The 11,740-nt window shown below is 45.2% G+C and overlaps 1 protein-coding gene across 3 annotated transcripts; it reads right to left on the reverse strand.

Annotated features, from left to right (window-relative positions):
* Positions 1–4,400: 4,400 nt before the first annotated feature.
* Positions 4,401–11,256, reverse strand: LOC147904483 (zinc finger CCCH domain-containing protein 18-like). Of its 3 annotated transcripts, none has more exons than XM_087386787.1 (10): positions 10,803–11,256; positions 7,356–8,304; positions 6,688–6,795; positions 6,424–6,603; positions 6,251–6,330; positions 5,802–6,026; positions 5,595–5,706; positions 5,294–5,490; positions 5,134–5,198; positions 4,401–4,968 (listed from the first exon to the last, which is right to left on the reverse strand). In XM_087386787.1, exons 2-10 carry the CDS (start codon positions 8,270–8,272, stop codon positions 4,813–4,815), a joined length of 2,040 nt encoding a protein of 679 aa, XP_087242913.1. In that variant the 5' UTR covers positions 8,273–8,304; positions 10,803–11,256; the 3' UTR covers positions 4,401–4,812. The 3 variants fall into 3 exon arrangements, with proteins under 3 accessions (XP_087242913.1, XP_087242908.1, XP_087242911.1); XM_087386782.1 differs by having other exon boundaries at positions 6,688–6,855; positions 10,803–11,255; XM_087386785.1 differs by lacking the exon at positions 10,803–11,256 and adding an exon at positions 8,938–9,068 and having other exon boundaries at positions 6,688–6,855.
* Between the last annotated feature and the right edge of the window lie 484 nt (positions 11,257–11,740).

The following is an 11,740-nucleotide window of genomic DNA, read 5'->3' on the forward strand; positions in this document are numbered from 1 at the left end:
AGCCTTACAGTAACTATGAATAACATCCTGTGTTTGATGTAAGTAACATCCTGTGTTTGCAAAGCTTTACATGGGATGGAACATCATCTCCACTGTTGGGCGTGCATATTTCCACATTTCTTACCATAGATTTAGGGTTTAGAGTATATAGTTTAGGGTATAGAGTATATGGTTTAGGATATAGGGTCTAGAGTCTAATGTTTAGGGTTTAGCGTATAAGGTCTATGGTTTAAAAATTTAGGGTCTAAGGTATAAGGTCTAGGATCCAAGGCTAAGGGTATAGTATAAGGGTTTAGTGGGGCAAGTATAGGGTTTAGGCCATATGATCTAGGATTTTGGATCTAGGGCCTAAGGTTTAGGATCTAGAGTTTAGGTGTTTGAGTCTAAGATATAGCCTGTAGGGTTTAATCTATAGGGTTAAGGATTCACGGTTTCATAGTTTAAGGTCTAGCATCTAGGATCTAGGATTTAAGGAATACGATTTAGGCTGTAGGATATTCCGCTTAAGGTATCATGGGATTTTAGTTTAACGATATAAGGTTTGGATTTAGGGTTTAGAGATTAGAGTATATGTACAAAGTTTAAGATATAGGGATTAGGGTTTCGATTATAGGATTTAAGATATAAGGTTACATTCAAGTCTAGGGTTAGGGATATAGGGTTTGGGATATAGGATTTAGGGTTTATGGTTTAGCTTTTAGGATTTACAATTTAGGATATAGAGTTTAGAGTGTGGGTCTAGGATCTAGGGTATTGGGTTTAGGGTGTAAGTTATTGCATTTAGAGCTTACGGTATAAGGTTTGAGATATGGGGTTTAGGGTATGGGATATAAGTCATATAAAAGAGTGTAGGATACAAGGTTTAAGGGTAGAAGATTTAGATTTAGGATTTAGGGTTTAGGGTATGGAGTTCATGGTTTAGGATTTAGAATATAGTATTTAGGATATAAGATTAAGGGTTTATGGTTTAGGCTTTAGGGTTTCTAGTTTAAAGGTTTAGGGTTTAGGGTCTAGCATCCAAGATGTAGAGTTATACATACATATGTATATATATAGATAGATAGAGAGAGAGACAGAGCAAGCAAAAGCAAGAATTAACCTTCCCCATGCTCTCTAGTTGGGTTTTTCCTTAAGTCCCATCTTTACTGCATGAAACCAAACCCATTCAAAGAGGCTTGATTAAATCATAATAATATTTATAAAAGAAAGGCATGTCACTTTATCCTTCTCACGTCTAAGGATTCCATTAACACATCCATAGGTGTGCATGCAAGGCCCATAGAATAGGTGAGGGAGGAGAAGACAATTTGTTTTGAAAAGGAGAATCTACAAGGGCTATAGGATCAATCCTTAGTGTCTCATTTTGGATGTATCTTGTGTCTCATTAGCTAAGCGGTAGAGACCAATACCCTTTGTGTCCATTTCAAGAGCAAACTAGCCCAATTAATCAATCTGCTTGACTCAATGCTATCATATTTCTTTATTACAATAGCTATGATTCCTATGTTATATTTGTACAATTTACTTATTAATCAATAAGTTTTCTAACTATCTTTTAAGAAATGAAGTGATACTTTTAATTTTCATCATTTGAAAATCAAGGAGTCTACAGAATGATATTCAAAGTGATATTTTAGAGAGAGAATGTGGGATAACTTTAACTTTGATCACTATCTTTCTAATGACTCCCCTCATCATCTGCATCCCTTTCTATCTTTTAAGAAATGAAGTGATACTTTTAATTTTCATCATTTGAAAATCAAGGAGTCTATAGAATGATATTCAAAGTGATATTTTAGAGAGAGAATGTGGGATTAACTTTAACTTTAATCACTGGCTTTCTTTCTAATGACTCCCCTCATCATCTACATTTCCCCATGGAAAGGGAGCTTGTGATACACCTTTGTTGGGAATGTTTGCCTTTAAAGGCCTTCCAACATCATATTAATTGTTCTTTGTGTCTCAAGTTGGCCTGTCCTCTTAGTTGTGGCCATTTGGAATACAAGTCAATACTTTTTAGAGAACTTCCAAAGCTTCTTTTAAAGAGAGCATGGGTTGAGTGAAATTTTACAAATTTGATATAATAGGCAAGTGTTATAGTGGTAGGCTTAACCTTCTTTATATGTTGAATAGACCCAGAGTGGGTTACATCTCATCACCAAGTTTAGAGACCCACAAGTCAATAAACTATCATTTAGAATTCTCTACAGTTTCAAATTCTACGTCACAGTGCCACTTTTGGGCGATTTATCATATACGATGTAAGCAATGGTTTGACGTTAGGTACCACCTGATGGTAACAAAAGCCATGCTCTTTCTTTTTTGAAAAAATTTTCTTTTTGGTGTTTTTCATTTTGGAAGGATTTTGATCTAGTTTAAAGATGGCCAAAGTTGAAATTTTCTTAGATTTTGTAATTCTCCAACGTAAAGAATTTCTATTTTCTCGATTATTAATCTTAAAAGGCATTTGACTTGGTTTTCTTAATTGTAAAAAGCATTTGACTTGGTTTTCTTCTCTTGCTTGGCTTGCAATTCTTGTAGAGTTCAAATGGCTACTTTTTTAGCTAGTTGCATTAAATTGTGTGGGTTATATTGAGTGTGATATTGGTGAGTATGTATGCATCTTCAATTCAATTTCTATTTGGCATGCCCCTAATGAGTAGGCCTAAGTAATAGTTTGTCTTTGAAAGAGAAAAATGAAGTATTTACTTATTTTTCTGTTTAATTTTTTTTGGCATGCATTGATTGGAGCAAAATGTGGATTCTATTTCTATCCCATGAAATTCTCCATCTTTTTCTCCCAGTTCTCTCTCTCTTCTTTAACTTCTTCATCCCTCGAAATGCCAACTTTTTATTCCCCCCTTTGACTCTTCTTCTTTTTCTATTTCTCTCTAGCTTGCAATTCGCACTCTTTTCCGTGAAACATCTCGTGCAGGCCACATGAATGGAATTCATCTTGTTCTATAATTTTTTGAAATGGTCTAGAAGTTGACCCAAAGGTATGGAAAGGACAGCTCTTTGTGTTAAAGATGAGTATACCTGTACCTCAAATTAGCATGATGAGTATATGTATTATCTCAGATGCTTATTATGGGCACTTTATTGAAACAACAAGAGACGACACCGAAAACTGATGACAAGATTCTTCAGCTTTGTCGCCAGCAGGGTGCTACACTCAATGGAGGTGATGTTCCTTTGTCTCTCAACATATGGATTAATAGCTTTCCTTTCATGAATAATGTGCCGCCAGCAACGATCAGCCCCAGATTAGCTAAGCGCCTTTATCAACGGTGTTTGGTAAATTGGTCCAACTGAAATCATCTGTTTACTGCTGAATGCATAAAAATGCACCATGCATGAGTCTAATACTGAAATGCACAAATTTTGCACCATGCATGAGGAGCCCTAACTCCAAGTCGCACAGCTTGCAAACAGTGCCTGTGAATCGTAATACTCCAAATCATACCACCTGTCACCGGGTACCCACACATCAAGGACCTAGTGCAAGCCAGGTACCAATTGCTATTTTGTACAGCTTGCAAATACTGCCTGTGAATCGTGATACTCAAATCATACCACCTGTCACAGGGTAACCACACATCAAGCACCTAGTGCAAGCCAGGTACCAATTGCTATTTCGTGTTAGTTCGAGCTGACTATTAACTGTAGGAGTAATTCAGATGGGGTGAGATTCTTTGAACGGACGCTTTATCATCACAACCAATGTGGTGTCACGTGAGAACTTTTATCAGAATGTATAATAACAGGCCAAATACTACATGAATTGGAAGAGAGGCAGAACAGAAAATGACGACGTCAACACCAAGCGAGGTGATATGCAAAGAGACTTGAAAGACACAGAGCTCCCTTTCCAAATCTTCCTCCTGTTGCATCTCAGCTGATTGCTACACAACAAAGAAATCGAGCATGGCAGGAGGCCTGGCATGCAAAGCGTGACAGATTTATGGAGGATTAATTTAGTATCTGATTTCACAACAGGGAAATGCCACACTCCAACCTTAAGTATACCTTGTATTCCTAAAACGGGCTTGAGAGAGGATGTACAAGAACTGAAAATTCAACTGCTTGATCGATTGCAGGAAAAAATTTACTAGGATGGAATCATCAATGAGAATCTAGCAGCATATAAGAAGGCTCCAATATGACCCATCTGCTCAGGGATTTACAAAAAGACGCTCCCAAGTAGAGATTTACAGGGGTAATGTCCAAGCCAAGCTAAAACATATATAATTTGAAGGACATGGTAATTGTATCAGGAAGGGCTCGGCAGTTGGAGACTGCAAATTCTGGCGGTGCACGATACTAGAACCAGCCACCTCCTCACAAAGGGTCGTGGGTCTTTTTGGACTTCTCAACGACCCAAATTAATCTACTCCACATCGCCAACATTTCTCATATATTCACCATGAACGGATAGAAAACTTTGCACCTTCTCTGAGAGAAAGCACCCTCCGTTTAATAAACAGTAACTAAGTAGCCTGATCGTACTTAACAAAATAATGGAATCTTCTAACCTGACATCACTATTAACAGTTGAATTTTTTATCAGCTACTTCCTCTTCTCAACAATCTTTGAGAATCTTACATTCGCTGTGGCTATCGGTTTCAGACAGGCCCTCACAAAGGGTCTTCCTCACCTTTGATCTTCTCCTGCAATTTATGTAAATTAACAGCTTGCAGCCACCATTTTACAGCTTACGTGGTGGTGGCGGTCCTTTTGAAATGACAAGGACGATGACGACGACAGAGATAAATTTACTGATGCTTCAGTTTAAGAGGTGTTGAGATATGCTACCAGCTGGTAACTGGGCTTGTGGCTGATACCCCCTTGGGCTTCGTTAACGAGGGGTCAATCACCTGAAGTCCTCTATTTTCGAGCAGCTTAACAATCTGGCTTCCGATATGGCGTTGGCAAAGGGGGCATTCATCTTTGGAGACCCTAATGACCTGTATACAACACTTAAAGTTGTCATTACAGCTGTGGCTACTTCCAAAGAAGTTAGAATACAACAAACTAAAACATTAAAAAACACTCCTCTTGAGACTGACTCATGTTGTGTGCTTCACAGTTGTGTAATGAGGAAAACTCGTGGGGAGAGGACCATTGTTTACCTTGAGGATACATTGGACGCAGAACATATGGTTACAGTCAAGTCTTATCGGATCGACGAACGAATCTGCAGACAAGATCCAACATATTGCCATTTAGAGTCGTCAAGTGAATACATCTACCCACAATTAACAGTTTTAAGTAATGTGATTAATTTCTCACCCATGCAGATGCGGCACGTAAGATCCTTGTCATCTACGCAGTTCACAGAGGCCCCGGCTAACAATGGGCCTCCCGGAATCAGAAGAGCTTGCATGCCCGACGAAAAACTATTGATTTTATCATGAAGAGAGGAGGGTTTCATCTTGGTTTCAGCGCGTGGGCTGGCAAATGGACTATCGGGAAGATTATGTACATCACTGCTTGAGGCAACAATTCAACAACTATCAGTTTTGACGAGCGACAAAGCGGGGTAGCAATAGAGCAAGCCCATTTCCCTGATATCTCATTTGAATATGCATACCTCGTCTGATCATTTTCGGCATTTCCTTGTGGCTCCAGATCCTCCGCCGGGTCTCCATCCAACACATCCAACAAGTATCCAAATGCGCTAGAAGCCTGAAGCTGGCTCAGGTCTGCACTCGGAAAAGAAGCGGCAAGATTCAAACCATATCCCTGACCCCGCCTTTCCATCCTTTCTTTCTGCTTACCGAACAGACTTTCAACTGACCTTCAGACGTCCTAGCCATGTCTCCGGGTGAATGGAGTTCGTTTGAAGCGTGGTCGTGCTGGCTTTGGGCAGCCTCTAACGTGGGGGCGCCATTATCCAGAAATAGTCTGGGAGGATCGGCAAACTGGAGTGCAGCAAACCGTCTTCTTTCTAACTCGATGGTTTGAAGCTCTTGCTCATTGATTTGCCTCCTCAGAAGCTCATGATCGTCAAAAAATTGAAGCCCTGAAAGAAATCAATATCGCCAATCAACAGATGCACTGGGTTCACAATGCGATCATATCAACTTCCGATGCTCCAGCTATAAATAACTTCAGTTTCGACTCAGTATAGTAACCAACTTCTGCGAGTAATTTCATTCGGCAGATAAATCAGGGACACACTGATCCTGCAATGCAGAGCCAAAGGATATATGAACATCTCAGACAAGGAACAGAGCTCCCAGATACCTGGAGTAAATGTAAACTCTCTGCCATCAAAGCTCCTACTAGGAGCAAACCTAGAGTGTTCTCCTCTGTCCGGCAGTTTCCTGCGACAGGGAGCGAGTTTTCGTAAGACTTGCAGAAAACGAGCTGCTGGAGCGAAAGAGAGCCCAAGAATAGGTGGCAGTCAAGAACCTTACTTTTCACTCTGTTTGCCTTTCTCTTTGTAAGGTTTCACAAGAACACGTGCCCCGCAGATGTAGTGAGGGTTGCCTTTGGCGAGAATTGTTTTAACAGTCTCTGGGTACACAAATGTCACGAATCCAAACATCCTTTTCTGTTGGTAGGGAATCCTGACATCCTGGACCGGACCGTAAATCCTGCAAAGGCCATAATGAAGTGATACTTGCCTTGAAGCTCCATTGGCTAAACACTGGGGAAACGGTAAACTGGAAGAGCTTTACCTGAAATAGTTAGAGACGTCCTCCTCAGTGAAGGTACTTTCGGCAGGGAACGTCAGGTATATCTGACGAGAGCCGGGATTGACTCCACTCAAATCATCCTTTTCTCCCCTGTAAGCAGTGAACCTCAGAGCATCCTCAGCCAATACAACAGCGTGCTGGCCGTGAGGTCTATGCAAGGTCATAAGAAAAGCAATCGAGTTACCAAATGCAGATCCCAAGCACTCCCATACTTACTTCAATCTCTTCAGAATGCAGATCTCACACGTTCCCAAAGCTACTTCAATCTCTTCAGCGAACGAGTGTCGATTGTATAACACATGAACACTGGGTATATGACTACGAAAGGGGAGTGTGTTCTTAGTGTGTTAATGAGAGGGAGTGCAGAGAACATACACCCATGCTTCTATCTCTACATCCGGGGCCCTGTGCTGCTATATTCTTGTTGACAGAAATTCAAAGCATTTCCATGCTTAGCAGAGAGGAGGATGCTTATCTCACAGGGAGATCGAGATCATAGATCCTAAAACTAAAAGTACATGTGATAGCAGTCGCATGCTTCGTGCTTGTGTGACAGGAGTGCCGTGCTTTAAATTACAAAAATGCACTCTTGAACTTCTAGTGTACACGAGGCCAGCAGTGCGAAGCTGGTGCGCATAGGGATGGAGTACCTGTCGATGAGGGTGACGGTGTTCTTCAAGCGGGCCAGGAGCTTAGTGAGGCTGTAGCCGGCTTTGCCGTGGCGCTGGCTCTCGGTGAGGTACCCTTCGGCCTGCAGCGTCTTGCCGAACTTCTCATAGTAGAGCTGAGGGAGGGAAGCGATGGAGACGGGGGCGCGGCGGCCACGGAGGAGCTCCTGGAGCTCGAGTTCGAGGCGTTCGAGGGAGCCAGGTACGAGGAGGGGATCATCGGAGGAAGGGGGAGGAGGAGGAGGAGGAGGAGGGGAGCGGCCATTAAGGGAGTGATGGAGGAGGAGGAAGGGGGAGGAGGAGGAGGAGGAGGAAGGGGAGGGAGGTTCGGAGGAACGGGAGGGGGAGGAGGAGAAGTGGGAGTGAAGGAAGCGACAGTTGGAGCCATGTTTGCAGTAGCCACGGGCAAAGTAGAGGCAAGGCTTCCAGGCCGGAGAGAGAGGAGATGATGACGAAGGCAACGTATCCGGCGGAAGAGATAGATCCGAAAGCGACAACGGTCTCCTATACGTGGCGGACGTCGACCGCAGCAACGCGGCGCCTGCAGAGGCCCCCCCTCCCCCGCCGCCGGAGAGGACCACATCTGACTGTGGGTTAAGATAACCCTCGCTGAAGAACCCATCGTACCCCTCCCCTACCTGCGTTTGGACTTGGATTTTGTGGATGAAATCCGACGTGTACCCCACCGTCGACAGCCTCGCGGTTTGTGTTAACCCCAGTTGTTGCTTCGCCTTCGCCACTATCGCTTGTAGTAGCGCGTCCGGCCCTAACGCCAACCTTAGCATTTCCTGCTGTCCCTGGTCTTGTAGCAACAAGAAGCCCATTATCTTGGAGGCTACCTCCGGCTCCATCGCTTGTACCCTGCTATACACCATCCTCGTCACCTCATACGCGTCCATTTCTCTCTCTCGCCCTTTTCGACTCACCACCTCTGCACCATATTTCAATCCACCCATTTACCCATTTTATTATTTACAAGCATTTCAATACATCAGTCAATCAATCCAATCAATGAATCACTCAATCAATCCCCCCTCCCTTCCTCCCCTGTAAACCTTCCCAGTATGCATCCCCCGATTCCCTGAGTCCTAGTCTTCTATAAAGCTTAGACGGGTCCTCCCATAATCCCTCACCCGTTCATTTCCAGAGTCCCTCCCGAATTAAAACTTCACAGGATGTGTCCCCAGTCAATGGGTCCTCCACCATCCTTTCATCGAGTCCCACAGCTCACACACGCACAGTGTCTTCTTCCTCCTCTCCTCGCCAAAGGGCCTGTCGATCTCTCAAAGACTTGACCGCCGGGGAAGGGAAGGGACGCCTTTCAAAGACGACCGCCCGGGAAGGAAGGGACGCCTCTCCCTCTGGCGAGCTTGCACCCTACGCCAGCTCCAACACCTACTAGAGCACTAAAACATCATCTTCACCCGTTTCCTACAGCTAACACTCAGCTCACGCTGCCTAACAGGTTACCAAAAAGTTTCAAAAACGTCCATCGGACTGATGCCTGTAAAGCTCCGAAAACGTCCATACTGAGCGCGGTCATGTCCATCACACTGATGCCTACCTGCTTCTAGCGAGTCTTCCTCAGCTCAATCACAACGATCCTCCACGCGCAACTCCGTAGAACCTCGTGTACTTGCACCACTACCGAGCCAGAGCGATTTCAATGATTCAGCCACCTCCGTTGCCCAACTCCTTACGTGCTCCTGCGCACGGTTACGTGCTCCTAAACACCGTCCTCAGATCATCAGATGACAAGACTCAAGAGTATCTGCTAACAGAGCGACAGACTCTCCCGCATTGCTCCAGCGCGCACTCACACTGAGATCAGCGCAGCACTGGCCCGTAGTTTTCCAAGTTCCAACCGTAGCCTTCTTTCCCATCACCTCAAAGTTCAAACCCCGCACCACCACCTCCACTTCTCACAGCCCACTACGCAAGCCCACAATCTCCTGCTGAGCCGAAACACACGAGAACACGCACAACACGCGCACTTCTTCCTCACCCCGTACACCCAGATCTCCACGTCTCCACCGAGGCAACTAATACTGACCCACGCCAAGTTCCAACCATTTCACACTTCATCCAGCTTAACCGACCGACACTACTGCTACTCCATCCCTCGTTATACTCAATGCCGACGACCGGCCGGATTCTATTCATCGTCCTTCGCCTAGGAGAGAAAACCCACCAGACGTAACGAACCGACCACCGCTCCGCACAGCTCAAAGCTGATCTGATCGAGTCCAACGATGTTTCGCCTTCATACATCTCCAAAAACCACCCATGGGAGCCACTGCACCGTTACAGTAATTTCAAGCCACACCTGCGTTCCCGACATCCATGACTTCCAGCTTAGACGCATCTCCGGGAGCCTGTCTACCCATATTCTGTGATAGAGAAGATGTCATTATGGCTGTGATTAAACTGCCCTATATTCCTTTGAATTCGAGCTGCATGAGGTCGGTAGGAACCTAAGTATTAAATTGCTGTTATTGGCCGCGCGAGCGGCAAACTTTACATTTGAACAAACTCCCGTAGTAGCTTCGCCAGATCACAATAGATTGTACAAAAATGGTTTCCGAAGTTCTCAAGCGTCAAAACACTGAGAAGTGTCGAAACAAGGATCCGAAATTGCTGCTCAATATGCATATCTTGAACGCACGACAGCCAGCAAATCACTTGATGCTCCGATCTCCCTCATGTGTAAAATTGGGGAGTTGTACATGAACCATGTAGTTGAGTTTCATAGAACTTCTATAGAGCTCTCGTGAGCTTTTCGACATATGGCAATCGTTCTGTACAAACTCCCACTCGAAGATCTAGCTTTCATAACAGATTTGGTTCCAAGTCCAGAGTTTCCGTTGCAGTCCACCTCCAGAAGAATCGAGGAGTTTGGAGTCCAAATCCTTGACCATCGCCCATACGGACTGATACACAAGAATCTAGCAGTAATTATTTCGTTGCATATGACCTCCGAAATCCGGATCCACACCAGGACCACGAACTCTTCCAGCAGCCTGTCATTCAATGGTCGTTAATCCTGTAGTTCATTCAAGGGGCTGATCGATGATAGGTAGCCACTGATCTGGATTGCGAGACGACCCACAATCTCCAAAGTTAACCTGGGATCCGGTGGCTAGAGATATTATCAGCTGCAACTGCTTATGTAGCAAGAAGCGTTGGATCATATGGCGACGATCCTTGGAACAAAGCCTCACTATAATAAACGCCGGAACCCTTCCCCCAGCCATCGGTACAGACTCAACCTAACATGACGAACACCACAAGGGACCAAGCAAGAACAAGAAACAACACGTCCGCAGGTTGCAGAGACACACATGGAGTGAACTGATGAGGTCGCAGCAAACAACTAATAAGAAGAGAGACCAGTTGAAGTAAGGAAGAGGAGAAGCAGAGAAAGATCACCAGGGCGAGCGGACTCGAGGTCGGAGGATAGACCACGGAATCATTGCTGCGAAGCATTGGCAACACAAGAGGGGGGTTCACAAAGAGAGGGAATCTTGAGCACCCAATTGCAGAGAGTGACCCAATCCAGAAGTTACGAGGGGGAAGGATGGGTGGCAGGGGGAGTTAAATGTGATGGTGGTGGAGGGAGGAAGAAGAGGTCAGAAGGAGGAAGGTGTGGGGATTCGGATCTGGCAAGGGATCAGGGAAGGGAGGTGAGGATGAAGACAAGGAGGGGAGAGATCGACGAGTGGGGGGAAGGTGAAGGGGACGAGGAGTGGAGTGGGGTGGGAGAGAGGAGAGAAGCAGCGGGAGCGCCATAGCCAGAGCTCCAAGCTTGAGCCCCGAGCTCAAAAGCTCGGCGCAGGGGAGAAGACAGAAAGTTGAGGGTGACGATGCACAGATCCAAGGCTTGAATGAAGCATGGGGGCAGAATCTCCACGCAGTTAGCGGTCCTGCCAGACTGGAGGTCGCCGCTAAATTAGCGCTCCCGCTAAATTAACAAAGCCCACCGCTAAAACCCTCTCCTTTAATCACGGGCCCAGCTACGTGCATGGCCCCATGCAAACGTTAAACTCAGCGCCTCTTCTAATTGGTCCGATATCCAATATCCCCATCCGTTCGACCGCAGAGTCCAATCCCCTTCTGACACGTCATAAGGGTGGCCAACGAACAGGGCCCGCGCCGGGTTGGCAATCGTTCGGGAATCCAATTGGGCCCCACTGTCATACCCGACAAAAGAGCGCCCTCCGTTGCTAATAATTTAGAGCTCTGCCTGCCTGCCGCGCGCCAAGGGTCTTATAATGAATAATAGGAGTAACCAGCAGCGTCAAGCTTATCATAATATTCAAAAAATACGCCTGCTGTATTGATTCCGGTTGGTAGCCAGGGGGATAGAT

This window comes from Dipteris shenzhenensis, chromosome 2 (genome assembly GCF_047967505.1).
Source record: "Dipteris shenzhenensis isolate YYH24624 ecotype China chromosome 2, Dip_SZ_1.0, whole genome shotgun sequence".
NCBI classification, from domain to species: Eukaryota; Viridiplantae; Streptophyta; class Polypodiopsida; order Gleicheniales; family Dipteridaceae; genus Dipteris; species Dipteris shenzhenensis.

Excerpts from the sequence above, each read along its gene's own strand:
- LOC147904483 (XM_087386782.1), bottom strand. The coding sequence starts at position 8,272 with ATGGACGCGTATGAGGTGACGAGGATGGTGTATAGCAGGGTACAAGCG. Across the intron at positions 6,027-6,250 it reads AGAGTTTACATTTACTCCAG|GGCTTCAATTTTTTGACGAT; the intron begins GTATCTGGGAGC and ends GATTTCTTTCAG. Across the intron at positions 5,491-5,594 it reads GCCGAAAATGATCAGACGAG|TGATGTACATAATCTTCCCG; the intron begins GTATGCATATTC and ends TGCCTCAAGCAG.